Here is a 19,117-nt window from a genome sequence, read left to right on the forward strand (position 1 = left end):
CACCATTTATATTAAATGGTGGCGGATTTGCAGCAGGGGTCAGCTCTTACCATGGGGAGTGATTGATACAGTAGCGGCCATATTGTTGTGAGTTTGAGACATTGCAACAAGAGCAGCGTACAGTGAGTAACTGAGATATTCTGTCAGCTCCCGCCCCAATAGTCAAACATACATCAATCAGCATGAAGCGTCCGATGCTATTTATTTTCTCTCCTGGATTATTTTGTTTACAGACAACAAGCCTGTTTGGTGTTTGTGTAAAGAAAACATACTCTGCAGGCGATTAAGAAACGGCCCTATTCTATTTTTTTTTTTGATAAACGAAACTGGTAATTGAATTAGTTTATGAAAAAACAGGTCAAATGTGTAACAAGACAGTATGGCAGTCTACTTGAAATCACACATTTTCCTTACGCTTGCAATACTGAATGTTTTCTACTGTAAAGTCACGATAGAAAACCACTTATCAACTTTCAGCACCACATCATCTTGACCAGAAGCAAGGTAATTATTTATTGTATTTATTATTATTGACAGGAGTGTATGTACAGTGTAATGATAGCTGCCAGAGGAGGGCAGTACAGGAGCTGTATAAAGCTAGTTAATTTTCTCAGACAGTATTTATTGTACCATTGTCTTCTATGGGGCCTTACAAAATTGGGAAAATGTACTTTTTTTGCTGTTGTTTTCATCCTGATAGATTGGTTGTTGCTCTATCACTGTTAAACTACAAACATGTATGTGTTGATTGTAGTATGAGTGGTATGTGTGTGTCTGCTGTTGGATCACGGATGGTTTCTTTGTTTTTAAACTGTTTGATTCTAATGAGATATGTATTCGTATCGTTGATTGAGTGCAGTCTCCAGAAATACATTAATTGCCTTGCCAGGTGATTTGATACTCTAAAATGTTCTAGTAGCGTGTAGGCCTACAGTACTCTCTCACCAGCTACTGTACACGGGGTGATGCCGGGTATAGTATTTTGCTGACGTCATGAACCGAGCTGTCTTTAATGCTTTGTTTGTAATGTGGAAGTTTAGAGTAGACTGCTAGCCTACTTCATAAGTCATCGAGAGTACCTACAGTCAAACTATTGTCTATGCTTCTTCTTTAGTCCCAGAACTGAACTGGTGAAGTATCAAGCTAATATAATATAATCGTAATAAATGTCGCCTGGAGGGGACACGCATTTAGGAATCGCTTTAGTTATTTACAACTTCGGATAGGCTTCTTGTTGCTGTTTATAGTGTGAACTAAAATTATTCACTCCTGTTGTATCGTTAACCTTTTGAATTCAGTTTTGAAACAACCCAGGAATAAAGAACGTTAAAGAACCGACCTGTAAGACCGAATGACTACTGTAAATTGTAGCGGCAATGAGGAACTGGACTTCAGACTTATTTTCGGGGAGGACGCGCAACAACAGCTAGGCCCCACAGGTGAGTTCTTATTTATTTTTTTACAATGTATCCGCTGTATTCCACAAAGCCTTAATAGAATATTACAAAGTTACCCATTTGGTGTTCATTTACTGTTTGTTTCGCCTTGGCTAGATTGCGGTATCTGGTCATCGAGCAGAACCACGACTGTAGGCTACGGTCATTGACATATGTGTCGGCTACTGTAGCCCTGTACATAACCTAGGCTATCAATTGAGTAGCCTAATAAGCCTAGAGTAGCCTACAGATGAAGTTGAATAAGCATTAACTTTTTATATCTTTAAATGTTAGGCTTAAGTTCTAACATAAAATACCACACTAGTGTTTTATTATTGTACTGTAATCAATGTGCATAATAACCAGTGGCGATTTTAGCATGTAAATCTTGGTTGGGCAAACCCCACCAAAATAACTATTTGTTCAGCACTTTTGAAATGTATGGCGACAGAATTCAGAACATGGTCCGTTCTTACAGTATTCTCCCTGTACACCAAGTCAGAACCGTAGGATAAACAGGGTGTATATAAGCAGACAATGAAAGCTCTTACAATATTCGATGATGACGTTTCTCTAAAACCGGCTATAGGCTACATGTGCACCACAAAGTCAGAACAGTAGGCTAACTTATGAGGTGAAAAGGGGAGCAAATTATTAGGGTGAGGCACATGGGCTACTAACAGCTTACACAACATACACTTAGTAATACTTTATTAGCTACAGTATACATATCTCCCTGGCATATTACATCATTTATGCAGCAGCATACAATACATTTTTGGACACACCTTGTTGTGCTGTGCTCACATGAACAGGAAGGTGGCGCGGCAATCCTTCTTGTGGGCTCTAGAAAGAGGCCCGAAATCCCGACTTGGACTTCAGAGTTGGATGACCAGTTCCGAGTTTCCAGTTGTTTTGAACGCGCCAGAAGTCATGCTGGATTGATAGCATTGTCAATGTATTCAAACTTTTCTGGACTATGGCGTTACCCCCTTTTTCGTGATATCCAATTGGTAATTACGATCGTGTCTCATCCCTGCAATTCCCCTATGGACTCGGCGAAGGTCGAGTGAAGCCGCACTGCTTCTTGACACACTGCTCGCTTAACCCAGAAGCCAGCCACACCAATGTGTCGGAGGAAACACTGTCAAACTGACGACCGAAGTTGACCGACCGGCCCGCCACAAGGAGTCGCTAGAGCACTATGAGACAAGGACATCCCGGCCGGCCAAACCCTCCCCTAACCCGGACGACGCTGGGCTAATTGTGCGCCGTCGTATGGGTCTTCAGGTCACGGCCGGCTGTGACACAGCCTGGGATCGAACCCGGGGCTGCAGTGGCGATTTAGCACTCATTGTTAAATTTGCGATTTCCAAATTGTTGTGTAACGTTTATGTCCAATGGCCGATGAGCACCGATACGTTTTATCTATAATTTCTCTTCAAATGACAAGGATTGAAAAGGATTTGCCAGTAGATTGCCGACTTGATGCATGATGATGACTGCTTGTCTTGCTTGCTAGCTAAGATTTTGAAAGTATGATGTTGACATGATCAGTCCAATCAAAGCTAAGGTAGATATGCAGTGCCTTGCAAAAGTGTTCATCCCCCTTGGCGTTTTTTCTATTTTGTTGCATTACAACCTGACATTGAAATTGATTTTTATTTGGATTTCATGAAATGGACATACACAAAATAGTCCAAATCGGTGAAGTGAAATGAAAAAAATAACTTGTTTAAAAAAATTGTTTCATCTCAGTGCTTGAGGCGTCACTACAGACCCCCTGGTTCGATTCCAGGCTGTATCACAAACGGCCGTGATTGGGAGTCCCATAGGGCGACGCACAATTGGCCCAGCGTCGCCTGGGTTTGGCTGGTGTAGGCCGTCATTGTAAATAAGAATTTGTTCTTATCTGACTTGCCTAGTTAAATAAATAAAAAATAAAAATGAATTGGTGTTTGCCAAAATGCATGTGGGAGACTCCCCAAACATATGGAAGAAGGTACTCTGGTCAGATGAGACTAAAATTGAGCTTTTTGGCCATCAAGGAAAACGCTATATCTGTCGCAAACCCAACACCTCTCATCACCCCGAGAACACCATCCCCACAGTGAAGCATGGTAGTGGCAGGGACTGGGAAACTGGTCAGAATTGAAGGAATGATGGATGGTGCTAAATACAGGGAAATTCTTGAGAGACACCTGTTTCAGTCTTCCAGAGATTTGAGACTGGGACGGAGGTTCACCTTCCAGCAGGCAATGACCCTAAGCATACTGCTAAAGCAACACTTGAGTGGTTTAAGGGGAAACATTGAAATGTCTTGGAATGGCCTAGTCAAAGTCCAGACCTCAATCCAATTGAGAATCTGTGGTATGACTTAAAGATTGCTGTAGACCAGCGGAACCCATCCAACTTGAAGGAGCTGGAGCAGTTTTGCCTTGATAGTTATGCACGCTCAAGTTTTCTGTTTTTGTGTAAATCAAATGATACAAACCCCCAATAAATCAATTTTAATTCCAGGTTGTAAGGAAACAAAATAGGAAAAATGCCAAGGGGGGTGAATACTTTCTCAAGCCACTGTAATGTGATTTGATGTAATTTTATCTGTGGCCAATGACCTTGAGCCTTCTTGGATGGGCACTTCTAATGTAAGTCTATGGCAGCACCCAAGGGGCTTGAATTTTCGAGCTCTACCCGTACATTTTGCGGTGACATAGTGTCCCCATGAGTGACAGAACTCTGAGCCAATCACTGCTCAACTAGAGAACATTACCAACCCCTACGCTCTGTATTTCCCGCTGGCTGCACCACCACCACAGAAAGCACTGAGCTAGGCTGAAACACCTGCATTTTGGAGCTGCCTTACTCAAGAAAGCAAAAAAGAGACCATGTTTGTATGCGGCTCTGCACCACATGCCCTAAATGACGCGTCGCCACTGAAAACACTAGACATCTTGAATGACATGGAGTGTATTACACAGTTGTAAATTGGTTTTGGTTATATCTAATTAGATCCTGGTCCAGTTGAAATTTTGACATATGCAACATCCGGATGGCTCAATATTCAGTATCACTGTGTAATTTGTAGAATAAAACACTATTGTATTGACAACTGTCCATTTTGTCATTTGGGTGGTCTTGCACAGAGATTTCCGGAGAAAGGCCTGGGGAAAGGCTCAAATGTCAGTTACAAATGGGGTTTGAAAAGGGAAAGGTGATATCTATTGTAATTGAAGAGCATAAAACATACTGATAGATGCCCACTCCCTGGTTGCCATCAGCCAAGTCTCTTGTCTGTTTCCTTCCTAATTTCCAACTCCTGTGAATGGCACCCGCATCTCAGTCAGGCACCAACACACTCTACCACCCAGCCAGAGGGGCCGCCGAGCCGGTGTTGCATCAGATAACATTTATATTAATTACATTCATTTTGCAAATAAGTCAAGGCGAAGGGCCGTTCTTTTATGTACGCCATATCATGGCACACATAGCCCTTGGACATCTCACCCTCTTTGCATTTTGCGTGCAGACCAGGCCAGAGCAGGACAGTGTGCGGGGATGTTTGTCCTGTGTGAACTGGTGTGGGTAGTAGGCTGTGGAGTTGAAAATGATCGACACGACCACTTATCACAGGCATTTTGCTGATATTGTTCATTAAGATAAGTAGCCTATACTAGAGAAATGTGAAGTTTGAAATGAGTTTGTAATATTGGTAATTGGGACAATTGATGGCTACAACCATCAAACTAGTAGTAGGATCATTTTGAAAAACTGTGGTGCACATGAATGATATAAATGTATCATTCTATTTATTGTTATTGCATCAATTCAGGCAATTTATCACGATATGGAATTTTGTCCATATCGCTGACCAGCTCTAGAAGGCACCACTTTTGCTGCTGCTACTCAGTTGACTGCTGTGAGAACGTACAGTTAGTTAGTTGTGTGATTTAGCCTGGCGAGTGCTGCTGTTGTTAATCTATCCATCGCCATGCCACAGGGGCCCCTGCCAAACATGTTAATCTCTATGTCTTCCCCACAGTTTGTAGAGAGACTCTGAAATGGCATTTATGACAAAACTTTCCCAGTGGGTTAACCTATGGATGACTAGTCTAGGCTGTCTGTGTTATAGGATAGATCAAAAGAGAGAGTAGTAGATAGTGAGTAGTTGATCAGAGAATTATCATTTGTTTGTCTGTTATCTCCTCTTCCTCTGCCTGGACTATGGAGTAATACAGGGAGCAATGGCACCATTTTTATCTGCTACTATATGCCCTAAAGAGTTGCATTGAAACTGAACATCCCCCTCAATTTGCCTACACTCTTAGAAGAAAAGGTGCTATCTAGAACCAAAAAGGGTTATTCGGGCAGGCCCCATAGGAGAACCCTTTGAAGAACCCCAGTTGGTTCCAGGTATAACCCTTTTGGTTCCAGGTTCCCTTTCCAGAGGGTTCTACATGGAACCCAAAATAGTTCTACCTGGAACCAAAAAGGGTTATCCTATGGGGACAGCCTCTTTTCTAAGAGTGTACTTTTTTTATACCCAGGTCCAGACCCTGGTGACAGCACGCCATACTACACCACCCAGTCTATGATCAATCAGCCTATTGGCCAGGCCCAGGACTTACAACAGAGCCAGCAGCACCATCAGGCTGCTTCTCAACAAGCTCTTCTCCAAACCTATGATAACTACCACCCCAGCTCCAGCTATGAAGTTCACAGTTCCAGATACTGTCCCATGGGACACCTCCCCAAGGCATTCGACTGCCCAAGCATCCAGATCACGTCTATCGGTCACAGTCACCAAGAGCTGGGCTCCAGCCAGGAGGCCGTGCCCATCAGCGGGGCAGACGGCGGGGGGGAGTGCGGTCGTGAACGGTCCTGGTCCAGGGACCACCTCTACCTACCCCTGGACCCCGGTTACAGGGACTCATCCTCCCTGAACCCCAGCCCTTGCAGCAGCCTGTCCTCCAGGAGCTGGCTGTCCGACGTGTCGTCCTGTGAGTCCTTCTCCCATGTTTACGACGACGTGGAGGCTGAGCTGAACGAGGCGACTTCCCGATTCACCATGGGCTCCCCGCTGGCCTCTCCCCTGGCCTCCCCTGGCTGCTCACCACAGGGCCAGGCCGCAGTGGGATTCGGGGTGGAGCTGTGGCAGCAGCAGTACTTCATGAACACCCACTCCCTCTCGCCCCACCAGTCCCCTCGCCAGTCGCCCCGTCAGTCCCCCTGTCACTCTCCACGCAACAGCGTCACAGACGAGAACTGGCTTAACCCGCTCCCCACCTCCAGGTCCGGCTCAAGGCCCACATCACCTTGCGGAAAGAGACGGCACTCCAGCGCAGACCTCTATGGACACGGACCTTCCCCCTCCCCATCCCCTCATCAGTCCCCCTGCCCCACCCCGGGCCACTCTCCCAGGGGCAGCGTAACAGAGGACACCTGGCTGGTTGGAAGCCCTGGTGCCATGGGGGCCCTCCTGTACAGCCTCCCTGAGGTAGACGTTCCTTCCAAAACCAGGAGGACCTCTAAGCAGGCTCACATGGGTCTACTGCATGGACAGGGAGACTCAGGGCTGGTGCTCAAAGACCAAGGAGTCGTGTTGCCTAACCTGGACTCCCCTGCAGAGGAGTCTGGGTCTACTCTAAAACAGGATGGCCTTTTTGAAGAACTATTTTTCTCAGTTCCCTCACACTTCACCTGGAGCAAACCCAAACCTGGCAACACACCCCTTTTCAGGTTTGTTATTCATAAATTCTCACGTGTGCTTCATCATGCTAACCACCAGTTGAAAACTCAGCATGGTGCAGACATTGTACTACCATAGCAACCTTAGCAAGGCCAAGGGTCAGGAGAGCATAACTAGAGGTGAAGAACAAAACACCGACCTCCATGTTTTTTTTTAACACCAAATCTTAATGACTATGTTTATGAGAAAGAATGTCTGGGTTGTATTCGTTAGCACACACTGTAGCAAACATTTTTGTAATGGAAAATTAGCATTTTTTAATTGGCAAGTTCAGGTAGTCCTTCCCTGTTTCAGTCTGTTTTCTTCCATTTGCTGCCTAATTAATACGACCCTGTGTTGCCTCCCCACCCAGGACCTCATCCCTGCCCCCACTGGACTGGCCCCTGCCCAGCCAGTTTGGCCAGTGCGAGCTGAAGGTGGATGTGCAGCCACGGGGCCACCACAGGGCCCACTACGAGACAGAGGGCAGTCGGGGGGCCATCAAGGCTGCCTCAGGGGGACACCCTGTAGTCAAGGTAAAGAGAAAGTATTTCACAACCTCATGACACCAGACCTGGGTCCAAATAGTATTTGCACTTGGCAAGCTCAATCTAGCACAGCTAAAGTATTTAAACACATACTATTTGAATCCAGGTCTGCATGACAAATATATGTATAGAGGGTCACTGTCGGCTCTGACCTAGAAGATCAATATGATTGTGCCAAACTTTATGCTTGGTTCACACATAAAAAGTTGTGTTTTGATAAACTGCTGTTTGCAGTTGTAACCTTGAGGTGTCAATCAACGTGTGACATCCTGAGATATCAAAGGAAGTGTTCTTGTTACACTGAACTGACTTAGTCTAATAAGTTGAGTAGGTGTTTTGTGCAATTACTCCCTTCCTGTTATTACTTGAATCAGGAATGTGTTTAACAATGTTATCAGGGGTTTGTGACACTTGTTCATATATTAGGCTCAGTAAATATGGGGGGTGATGTAGCTTATTCAAACCCAACCAACCACGAGCACTGGCGGCCCTAATCTCATGCTGTATTTTCTCTCTCTCTCTCTCGCTCTCTATCGCTCTGTCTCTCACTCTCTCTCTCTGTAAACGACAGATACATGGTAACCCTCAGACAGACAGCCTGTTATTGTAGACAAACAGCTCTTCATTTAACACAGGAGCGTGCAAGCGTGTGTGTGTACATGTGAGCATTGCCATGGAAGCCATAACTCCAGTAAACAACTAGGCTGTGCTGTGACTCACTACATTTTATGTTATTTTATTTTTTTATTTAACCTTTATTTAACCAGGTAAGCCAGTTGAGAACAAGTTCTCATTTACAACTGCGATCTGGCCAAGATAAAGCAAAGCAGTGCGATAAAAACAACAACAACACAGAGTTACATATGGAATAAACAAAACGTACAGTCAATGATACAATAGAAAATCTATATACAGTGTGTGCAAATGTAGTAAGTTATGGAGGTAAGGCAATAAAAAGATCATAGTGCAAAATAATTACAATTTAGTATAAACACTGGAGTGATAGATGTGCGGAAGATGATGTGCAAATAGAGATACTGGGGTGCAAATTAGCAAATTAAATAACAATGTAAATAACAATATAGGGATGAGGTAGTTGGGTGGGCTAATTACAGATGGGCTGTGTACAGGTGCAGTGATCGGTAAGCTGCTCTGACAACTGATGCTTAAAGTTAGTGAGGGAGATAAGTGTCTCCAGCTTCAGAGATTTTTGCAGTTCATTCCAGTCATTTGCAGCAGAGAACTGGAAGGAATGGCTGAGTAGAGTGTTGGAAGCTATTTTGTAAATGACATCGCCGAAGTCAAGGATCGGTAGGATAGTCAGATTTACGAGGGCATGTTTAGCAGCATGAGTGAAGGAGGCTTTGTTGCGAAATAGGAAGCCGATTCTAGATTTAACTTTGGATTGGAGATGCTTAATGTGAGTAGAGTTTACGGTCTAATCAGACACCTAGGTATTTGTAGTTGTCCACATATTCTAAGTCAGACCCGCCGAGAGTAGTGACTCTAGTCGGGCGGGCGGGTGCAAGCAGCGTTCGATTGAAGAGCATGCATTTAGTTTTACTAGCGTTTAAGAGCAGTTGGAGGCCACGGAAGGAGTGTTGTATGGGATTGAAGCTCGTTTGGAGGTTTGTTAACACAGAGTCCAATGAAGGGCCAGATGTATACAAAATGGTGTCGTCTGCGTAGAGGTGGATCTGAGAGTCACCAGCAGCAAGAGCGACATAATTGAAATACACAGAGAATAGAGTCGGCCCGAGAATTGAACCCTGTGGCACCCCCATAGAGACTGCCAGAGGTCCAGACAACAGGCCCTCCGATTTCACACATTGAACTCTATCTGAGAAGTAGTTGGTGAACCAGGCGAGGCAGTCATTTGAGAAACAAAGGCTATTTAGTCTGCCAATAAGAATGCGGTGATTGACAGAGTCAAAAGCCTTGGCCAGGTCAATGAAGACGGCTGCACAGTACTGTCTTTTATCGATCACAGTTATTATATCGTTTAGGACCTTAAGCGTGGCTGAGGTGCACACATGACCAGCTCGGAAAGCAGATTGCATAGCGGAGAAGGTACGGTGGGATTTGAAATGGTCGGTGATCTGTTAACTTGGCTTTCAAATACTTTCGAAAGGCAGGGCAGGATGGATATAGGTCTGTAACAGTTTGGATCTAGAGTGTCACCCCCTTTGAAGAGGGGGATGACCGCGGCAGCTTTCCAATCTCTGGGGATCTCAGACGATACAAAAGAGAGGTTGAACAGGCTAGTAATAGGGGTTGCGACAATTTCGGTGGCTAATTTTAGAAAGAAAGGGTCCAGATTGTCTAGCCCAGCTGATTTGTAGGGGTCCAGATTTAGCAGCTCTTTCAGGACATCAGCTATCTGAATTTGGGTGAAGGAGAAGCGGGGGGGGGGGGGGCATGGGCAAGTTGCAGCGGAGGGTGCAGAGCTGGTGGCCGGGGTAGGGGTAGCCAGGTGGAAAGCATGGCCAGCCGTAGCAAAATGCTTATTGAAATTCTCGATTATCGTAGATTTATCGGTGGTGACAGTGTTTCCTAGCCTTAGTGCAGTGGGTAGCTGGGAGGAGGTGCTCTTATTCCCCAATGGACTTTACAGTGTCCCAAAACTTTTTGGAGTTAGTGCTACAGGATGCAAATTTCTGTTTGAAAAAGATAGCCTTTGCTTTCCTAACTGATTGTGTATATTGGTTCCTGACATATCGCGGGGGCTGTTCGATGCTAATGCAGTATGCCACAGGATGTTTTTGTGCTGGTCAAGGGCAGTCAAGTCTGGGTTGAACCAGGGGCTATATCTGTTCTTAGTTCTGAATTTTTTGAATGGGGCATGCTTATTTAAGATGGAGAGGAAAGCACTTTTGAAGAACATCCAGGCATCCTCTACTGACGGAATGAGGTCAGTATCCATCCAGGATACCCGGGCCAGGTCAATTAGAAAGGTCTGCTTGCTGAAGTGTTTTAGGGAGCGTTTGACAGTGATGGGGTCCCGTGTAGCTCAGTTGGTAGAGCATGGTGCTTGCAACGCCAGGGTTGTGGGTTCGATTCCCACGGGGGGCCAGTATGAAAAAATGTATGCACTCACTAACTGTAAGTCGCTCTGGATAAGAGCGTCTGCTAAATGACTAAAATGTAAATGAAAATGAGGGGTGGTCATTTGACCGCGGACCCATTACGGATGCAGGCAATGAGGCAGTGATCGCTGAGATCCTGGTTGAAGACAGCAGAGGTGTATTTAGAGGGTAAATTAGTCAGGATGATATCTATGAGGGTGCCCATGTTTACGGAATTAGGGTTGTACCTGGTAGGTTCCTTGATGATTTGTGTAAGATTGAGCGCATCTAGTTTAGATTGTAGGACGGCCGGGGTGATAAGCATATCCCATTTTTGGTCACCAAGTAGTACGAAATCTGAGGATAGATGGGGGGCAAGCAATTCACATATGGTGTCCAGGGCACAACTGGGGGCTGAGGGGGCTCTGTAGCAAGCGGCAACAGTGAGAGACTTATTTCTGGAAAGGTGGATTTTTAGAAGTAGAAGCTCAAACTGTTTGGGCACAGACCTGGATAGTATGATAGAGCTCTGCAGGCTATCTCTACAGTAGATTGCAACTCCGCCCCCTTTGGCAGTTCTATCTAGACGGAAAATGATGTAGCTTGGAATGGACATTTCTGAATTTTTGGTGGCCTTCCTAAGCTCAGATTCAGACACTGCTATAACATCAGGGTTGGCAGATTGTGCTAACGCAGTGAATAACTCAAACTTGGGGAGGAGACTTCTGATGTTAACATGCAAGAAACCAAGGCTTTTACGGTTACAGAAGTCAACAAATGATAGCGCCTGGGGGGTAGGAGTGATACTGGGGGCTACAGGGCCTGGGTTAGCCTGGTTCCTCTCTAGGTTTCTTCCTAGGTTTTCGCCTTTCTAGGGAGTTTTTCCTAGCCACCGTGCTTCTACACCTGCATTACTAGCTGTTTGGGGTTTTAGGCTGGGTTTCTGTACAGCACTTCGAGATATTAGCTGATGTAAGAAGGGCTATATAAAATAAAATTGATTGATTGATTGATTGATTAACCTCTACATCATCAGAGGAACAGAGGAGGAATAGAATAAGGATACGGCTAAAGGCTTTAAGAGCTGGTCTTCTAGTGCGTTGGGTACAGAGAAGAGGGGCAGATTTCCAGGCGTTGTAGAATAGATTCAGGGCATTATGTACAGACAAGGATATGGAAGGATATGAGTACAGTGGAGGTACACCTAAGCATTGGGTAACTATGAAAGAGATAGCATCACTGAAGGTGATCTAAGGTGTATGCATTTAAACCCATGGATGGATCACAGCTCATACTCTAGTTACTCCAAAGTGCTGCACATACACCAACAACCACACCCTTTGATCTCTTAACATTTTAAGTATTCTGTGCTTGGGGTATCACACTGGGCATCACACTGGGTATATCACCAGAGCCATGGCTCTGCGTATCACCTAACGTTTAGCAGAGCACTACTTGCTAGTGGGGCTGGAATACAATCCCTGGATCAGGGCTCAGAGTATCACCTAACATTGAGCAGAGCTCTATTTGCCAGTGGGTACCGTCTAGCAGAGCACTATTTGCCAGTAGGACTGCAGTGGAACTGGACTACCATTTCTGGATCAAGGTACAGCCAGGCTGGATCAGATGCAGGCTGAGATAAGCTAAGCTTTATTAAGGCTGGCTCTCGTGTAATATATACCAGCTAGTCTATTTTGGGGTGGCTTCATTACTTCATCACAGCTTCACTCTCTAGTCCTCTGTAATGCCACTAGCAGTGTTTCCCTGTACATTACATCAAATAGACGTGTTGGACATTTCTCAACCTCATGCTGGCTCTTCAGTGGCACAACTTATTTTTGGTGACCTCAAATGGTTTCAATTGGGTAATTTCAGTGCGGGCAATCCAGGATGTAAACTGCATAGTGCAGTTCACATTTTAGACATTGTCTGAGTGTATTGCTATCTGTACAGAGCTTTGGAATTGGTTTGGCATACTGTTTCTAAACAGATCCAAACACAGTTATTCAAATGTACAGTACACAGAACATGTCTTTAATGTAAAACCACATCACGTTGTCTTAGAAAATCGCTCTCGGAAAAAGAGTGCTCATAAGAATAAGTGAAACATTGTGTATTCATATATTTGTAAATCAAATGCGGTAGTATGCTTATATGATTTCTATGGATTGGTTTCATTTACAGCTCATTGGATACAACGAGAAGCCAGTCAACCTGCAGATTTTCATTGGAACGGCAGACGATCGGTACTTGAGACCACATGTCTTCTACCAGGTGCACAGAGTAACGGGAAAGACGGTGGCTACTGCTTGCCAGGAAAGTGTAATAAGCAGTACAAAGGTTCTGGAAATCCCTCTCCTCCCAGAAAACAATATGTCCACCAGGTACTGGTCATAAGCATACAATATTTATGTTTTCAAAGCATCACAAGGCTAAAAATATAACATTTGTGCTTGTGATTTATTGGTATTATGATTTAAAATGTAAAATGGCTTCCACTGTGAATTCTAATCATTTTTGAAGATTTAGAACAGATGATAGCGTGTTAAAAATTGGAATGGATTTTCATCTAAGAATAAGCATATTTCTACACCTAGAAAAAATAGAAACAGACAGACCATAACTATTTTGTCATGGAAATGTGGCTGCCTTCCATAATAGAAGAATCCAGACATTATTTTGTCTCTAGACACTGGATTAAGTCTCACACTATCTGATACCTATTTGTCACTATTCAACAAACTACATAACGTCATAAAATTACATGTGAAGAATATGAACTATTTATAGCATTATGGTCATTCTTTATTAGCCTCGAGGTTAGGACGTTGGGCAGTAATCGAAAGTTTGCTGGTTTGAATACCGGAGCCGAGAAGGTGAAATAATCTGTTGCTGTGCCCTTGAGCAAGGCAATTAACCCGAATTGCTCCAGGGGGGCTGTACAATGGCACCCTGGCCTTGACCCCACTCCCTGCGGGTGCCTCAGTGGGAGTTGGGATATGCAAAAAAATACATTTCCATTACAGGACAAATGTAAGCACCCCAAAAGTATTATTATTATTAGCTTACTGTAAATAATAAAATGGACATGTTTATATTCAAATGGCCTTTATATAATGTTGTCTCATGCTTGTATTTCTCCCTCGACAGTATTGACTGTGCAGGCATCCTGAAGCTGAGGAACTCTGACATTGAGCTCAGGAAGGGGGAGACAGACATCGGGAGGAAGAACACACGTGTGCGAGTGGCATTCCGTGTGTACATCCCTCAGCCCAGCGGCAAGGTCCTGTGTCTGCAAGCTGCCTCTATTCCTGTGGAGTGCTGTGAGTACCTTTATTCAGTAGGCCGGCCTACATACTGTATATACTATACTATACATGATTCATAGAGTCCTGAGTTTTTCCCGATTATGGGACTTGAGCAGGAATAATCTTTATTTATATAACCTATATTAAGTTCTTGGTATAATAATTAGTTAAAGGCTATAACTTGGGGCCAGAGTTTTTCCTGGTCATGAAATTACTTTATACAGTACCTAATGTTGTTTCACTGTTCAGTATATGTAATAGTTAAATGTAATTGGCTTGCAGCCCAGCGCTCGGCCACAGATCTTCCCCAGATGCAGAGCTGCAGTCCCGTCAGCTGCTTGGTCAGTGGGGGGGAGGAGATGGTAATCACCGGCTCCAACATATCCCCAGAGTCAAAGGTCATCTTCCTGGAGAAAGGCCCTGGTAAGAGACGTTGACACAGCCTTGACTTTATAGAGTTCATAGAAAGGCAAGACGAGAAACCTGGTTTGTCCTTTTCCTGAACCGTACTCGCTTGGATATGTTCTTTCCAGCACCGTTACAGAAACTATAGTAAAGTAGCCTTGCCTTGTGTGAGCCGGAATGGCTCATAGGAGCAAGAGGCTATCTCCTGTTTCTGTAGCGTGAGGCAGCTTGATTACAAGTACACCCCCTGGACAGGATGCTAGTCTATCGCAGGGTCTTACCCCCAATCTATCTCCTTAATGCTGAGTGCCAAGCTGTCTTTGGTATGACTCGGCCGGGGATCGAACTCCCAACCATCCAATCTCAGGGCGGCTAGTGTAACCATGAGGCCACCGAGTTGGTCCATCAACTATGGTGATGCATAACCAGGCCAGCACAGTGCAGCTTTACTTGACTTGGCTCAGTAGTGTGAAAAGGTATAAAAACGAAAAGGAATATATATTTTCATTAACACAACTTCAACAGAGGTTTAATGTGTTAATTGTGATGTTTTATCTCTCCAGATGGACGCACACAGTGGGAAGTTGACGGAAAAGTTATTCAAGAAAAGAGTAAAAGAGTAAGTAGAAACGTAAATTACATTATTAAAGTTAGCCTACATTAAATCGACCTCCCAAACCCTGGATCCCTTGAATAGATGATAAATAATTTTGAAACATTCTCTTTGCAGTCCAGAATCGTGGTTGAGATTCCTACCTACCACAACACCACTGTGAGCTCTGCAGTCCAGGTGCAGTTCTACGTGTGCAACGGGAAGAGGAGAAGAAGCCAAACGCAAAACTTCACATACTTGGCTGGTGCTTCTCCACACAATTATCCCACTGCCAGTGACCATGCAGTTGTGGCTCCTCGGGTGAAGCAGGAGCTCACCGACTCAACCTATCTGTCTACTTGCACCAATCTCCCTGGCCTATATCCAACCAGCAGCCAGCTGAATTCTTCTGACGGGGCCTTCTCTCAGGACAGGCCCTTGTATGGTTCCTCTGATAGTCACCCTGTGCCTTGTGGTCCGCCCTCCCAGCCAGCATACACTCCCTCAGGCTCCTCGCCTCTTCAGCACTCCCCTCACCTCCACAGCTACAGTCCCAGTATGGGATACCAGCGGATAAGCCCTATGCATACACCTGATCCAATGCCACCCCCTCAGACAAAGCCTGTCTACCAGGCCACACAACATAATGTGCCTTACAGCGTCCAGGCCAGCTCTCCTATGAGACCTGGCCCTGCCGCACCCCAGGTCAATCGACCTCAGTCTGCCCAGCCCAGGCCAGCTGCCTCCAGCCCTCATAGGGAAGGTGTGATGTACCAGAGCCTCATTGGACCTGATCTCTCTGTCGCCACTCTCCAGTCTGCCAGAACCCATACCCAGAATGCAACCCAGCTGCAGTCTCTAATATCCCACTGCTCCCACTCGGACTCTGACCTAGCTGCTCTACAGGCTGAGTATAATCTGAGCTACCACTCTGCCAGAAACTTGCCTGCCTCGTATTCCCCCACCCCTGGAGTAGCAGCAACCTGCTCCAACTCCCCGTCAGCATCAGCCTCCTCTGGGGATCCCCTGAGGCACCTGTCCCCGAGCAGCGCCCAGGGGCTGGCCTCTGGTATCGACCCCCAGGAGTGTCCCCCGGCACCCCATTCCCTCTTCTCATCAAACGACAGAGGGAGGGTGAACATCAAGCAGGAACCAAAGGAGAAGCTGCCTCTAGGCTCCATGGGGCTCCAGGAGATCACACTAGATGATGGTAAGAGGTTCATATGATACACTACATGGCCAAATGTATGTGAATACCCCTTCAAATTAGTGGATTTGGCTATTTTAGCCACACCCGTTGCTGACAGGTGTGTAAAATCGAGCACACAGCCATGCAATTTCCATAGACAAACATTGGCAGTAGATTGGCCCGTACTGAAGAGCTCAGTGACTTTCAACGTGGCACCGTCATAGGTTGCCACCTTTCCGACAAGTCAGTTCGTCACATTTCTGCCCTGCTAGAGCTGCCCCAGTCAACTGTAAGTCATGTTATTGTGAAGTGGAAACGTCTAGGAGCCACACGGATCAGCCGTGAACTGGTAGGCCACATAAGCTCACAGAACAGGACCGCCAAGTGCTGAAGCGCGTAGAGCGTAAAAATCGTCTGTCCTCTGTTGCAACACTCACGACCGAGTTCCAAACTGCCTCTGGAAGCAAGGTCAGCACAAGAACTGTTCGTCGGGAGCTTCATGAAATGGGTTTCCATTGCCGAGCAGCCGCACACAAGCCTAAGATCACCATGCGCAATGCCAAGCATCGGCTGGAGTGGTGTAAAGCTCGCCCCATTGGACTGTGGAGCAGTGGAAACACGTTCTCTGGGGTGATGAATCACGCTTCACCATTGGCAGTCCGACGGACGAATCTGGGTTTGGCGGATGCCAGGAGAACACTACCTGCCCGAATGCATAGTGCCAACTGTAAAGTTTGGTGGAGGAGGAATAATGTTCTGGGGCTGTTCAGAGCCCTGACCTCAACCCCATCTAACACCTTTGGGATGAATTGGAACGCCAACTGCGAGCCAGGCCTAATTGCCCAACATCAGTGCCTGACCTCACTAATGCTCTTGTGGCTGAATGGAAGAAAGTCCCCTCAGCAATGTTCCAACATCTAGTGGAAAGCCTTCCCAGAAGAGTGGAGGCTGTTATAGCAGCAAAGGGGGGGACCAACTCCATATTAATGCCCATGATTTTGGAATGAGATGTTCGACAAGCAGGCTTTTGGTCATGTAGTGTATCAATGTTCTTTGGGGTATTTAGAGCTCTGTCACAAACTGGGCCATTAGTAATGAATGAAGGGAGAGAATGGATTTCTGATGTCTTATTTATTTTATTCTCAGGAGAGTTACTTTAAACAATGGGTTAGAAATAACTTTACAGTGCAGAAAGCAATGAATGCATTGCACTGTGGGCTAGGCGATAGGGAGCTGGGTAAATCCATTTGAATTCAATCACTTTTTGACAGCATCCCTTTTGATTTAAACTAAACTTTCCATACATGTTTGCCCATGGAAGAAGTGGTCAGAAAGTGATTTTCTGGACCTGAATACCAAAACATTTAGGAGATAAAAGTATTTATTCATAGTTGACCCATTTTTCATAACATACTATGAGACATCCATGTCTTCATCACTGGGAAAATATAAAGTTGAGTTTGATATAATTTAAAATCTTACAAACAGGGTTGTCAAACTATTTTACAATTTCTTGAATTAAAAAAAATAAATACAATTTATTCAAGTTTCCCATTTTACAGTCATAAATAATTCACATCAATACATTTGAGTTCATAACTGCATAACAATAATTACAGAGTTAATAGTGTCCATGGAAGTTTTTTTTGTCCATCTTATTTCTTCTTTTAGTTCCGATTTGATTTGTAAAAAATATATATAGTGTTGAAAAAAAAGAGTTGTCTTATAGGCATCTTGTCTTCCAAATGTTACTGTTCACAATGCATATTATTGTCCACAATATTTGTTTAGTAATGTCAATGCATATTATTGTCTACCATACTTTAGTAATGTCATCCATGTGAATATCGAAGACCCCGTGAAACACAGACTTGGGATTTATACATAGGCCTACATCAAACCCGATCATTCTCATCAAATCCCATATTTCTTTATTTCTGTAATATTTCACTAAAAGGTGTTCTAAATTCTCTTCATCATGACAATTAGGCATAGGACACTATTTACTTTTGACAAAACAACTCCAATTTACTACAGCACGCACTGGTAAACATCGTACGGAAATCAACCAGAAATATATATCACTTTATAAATAGTTTTGTTCAAGAGACTGTTCCAGTTAATATTTAATTGTCTGAGATACCCGATCATTAGGTTCCATCACCGTATTAAAATCCCCACATATACAGTAATTACTGAATATCTCACACATAAATAGCCCCTAGTTTCATAAATAATAGCTTTTTCTTAGATGCTGTGTATACATTTATCACTCTTATTTTCCTTCCTCTAAAGAAGCAGAGTCCAATATTAATTAATCGATGTCTGCAGTGGCTGGTATTCTAAGCTCTTTTCGATGATTTGCTTAACTTCTACTGGGGACTTGGTTTCTCTTCTTTCTCTTTAACTTGGCTTTGGATTGAACTTCGTTTTGAAATGTGAACAGCGTTTCACTCCACCTGCTTGAGTGGTGGGGGTAAATAACTCTGGCGGGGAATGGAGCAGGGGAGGAAGGAATTCGTCGTCATCTCTCTCTCTTTCGGGTCTGACTCGTTTGCGTCTGACTCGTTTGCGTCCTCAAAGGACTCTTCTTCCTCGCTCTCACTGCGGCTGGACCTGGAGGATTGGATACTCTCGTTGACACCTTCCTCTGAGATCTGGTCGCCTTCACTTTTGGATTCAGCTCCCTCAGCTTCTCTCGCATTCACTGGCACCTGCCTCTCAGCTGTGCTCGGACCTGTAGTGGTGACCTCGCGCTCTGCCGTGGCGTGGTGGATGGAACTCACTGTTCAAAGCCCTCGCTTTGTATGCATAAGACTGGGGACACTTGTAGAAGTCGTGGCCCT

The 19,117-nt window shown here is 44.8% G+C and overlaps 1 protein-coding gene across 2 annotated transcripts in view; it reads left to right on the plus strand.

Moving 5' to 3' along the window:
- The first annotated feature begins 1,021 nt into the window (after positions 1 to 1,021).
- LOC311137389 (nuclear factor of activated T-cells, cytoplasmic 3-like) overlaps positions 1,022 to 19,117 on the plus strand; it is a 28,387-nt gene continuing 10,291 nt past the window's right edge. Inside the window, exons 1-8 of one of the 2 annotated variants that reach the window (XM_084171850.1) lie at positions 1,022 to 1,439; positions 5,984 to 7,175; positions 7,538 to 7,700; positions 12,962 to 13,161; positions 13,928 to 14,100; positions 14,368 to 14,508; positions 15,054 to 15,109; positions 15,221 to 16,292. In XM_084171850.1, coding sequence (XP_084027976.1) covers positions 1,352 to 1,439; positions 5,984 to 7,175; positions 7,538 to 7,700; positions 12,962 to 13,161; positions 13,928 to 14,100; positions 14,368 to 14,508; positions 15,054 to 15,109; positions 15,221 to 16,292 — 3,085 coding nt within the window. In that variant the 5' untranslated portion in view covers positions 1,022 to 1,351. Of the gene's footprint in view, positions 1,440 to 5,809; positions 5,850 to 5,983; positions 7,176 to 7,537; positions 7,701 to 12,961; positions 13,162 to 13,927; positions 14,101 to 14,367; positions 14,509 to 15,053; positions 15,110 to 15,220; positions 16,293 to 19,117 lie in introns of those variants that run through there. The other variant, XM_084171851.1, reaches the window with a different exon arrangement.

Source organism: Coregonus lavaretus (assembly GCF_964263955.1).
Source record: "Coregonus lavaretus genome assembly, chromosome: 11".
In the NCBI taxonomy this organism is placed as follows: Eukaryota; Metazoa; Chordata; class Actinopteri; order Salmoniformes; family Salmonidae; genus Coregonus; species Coregonus lavaretus.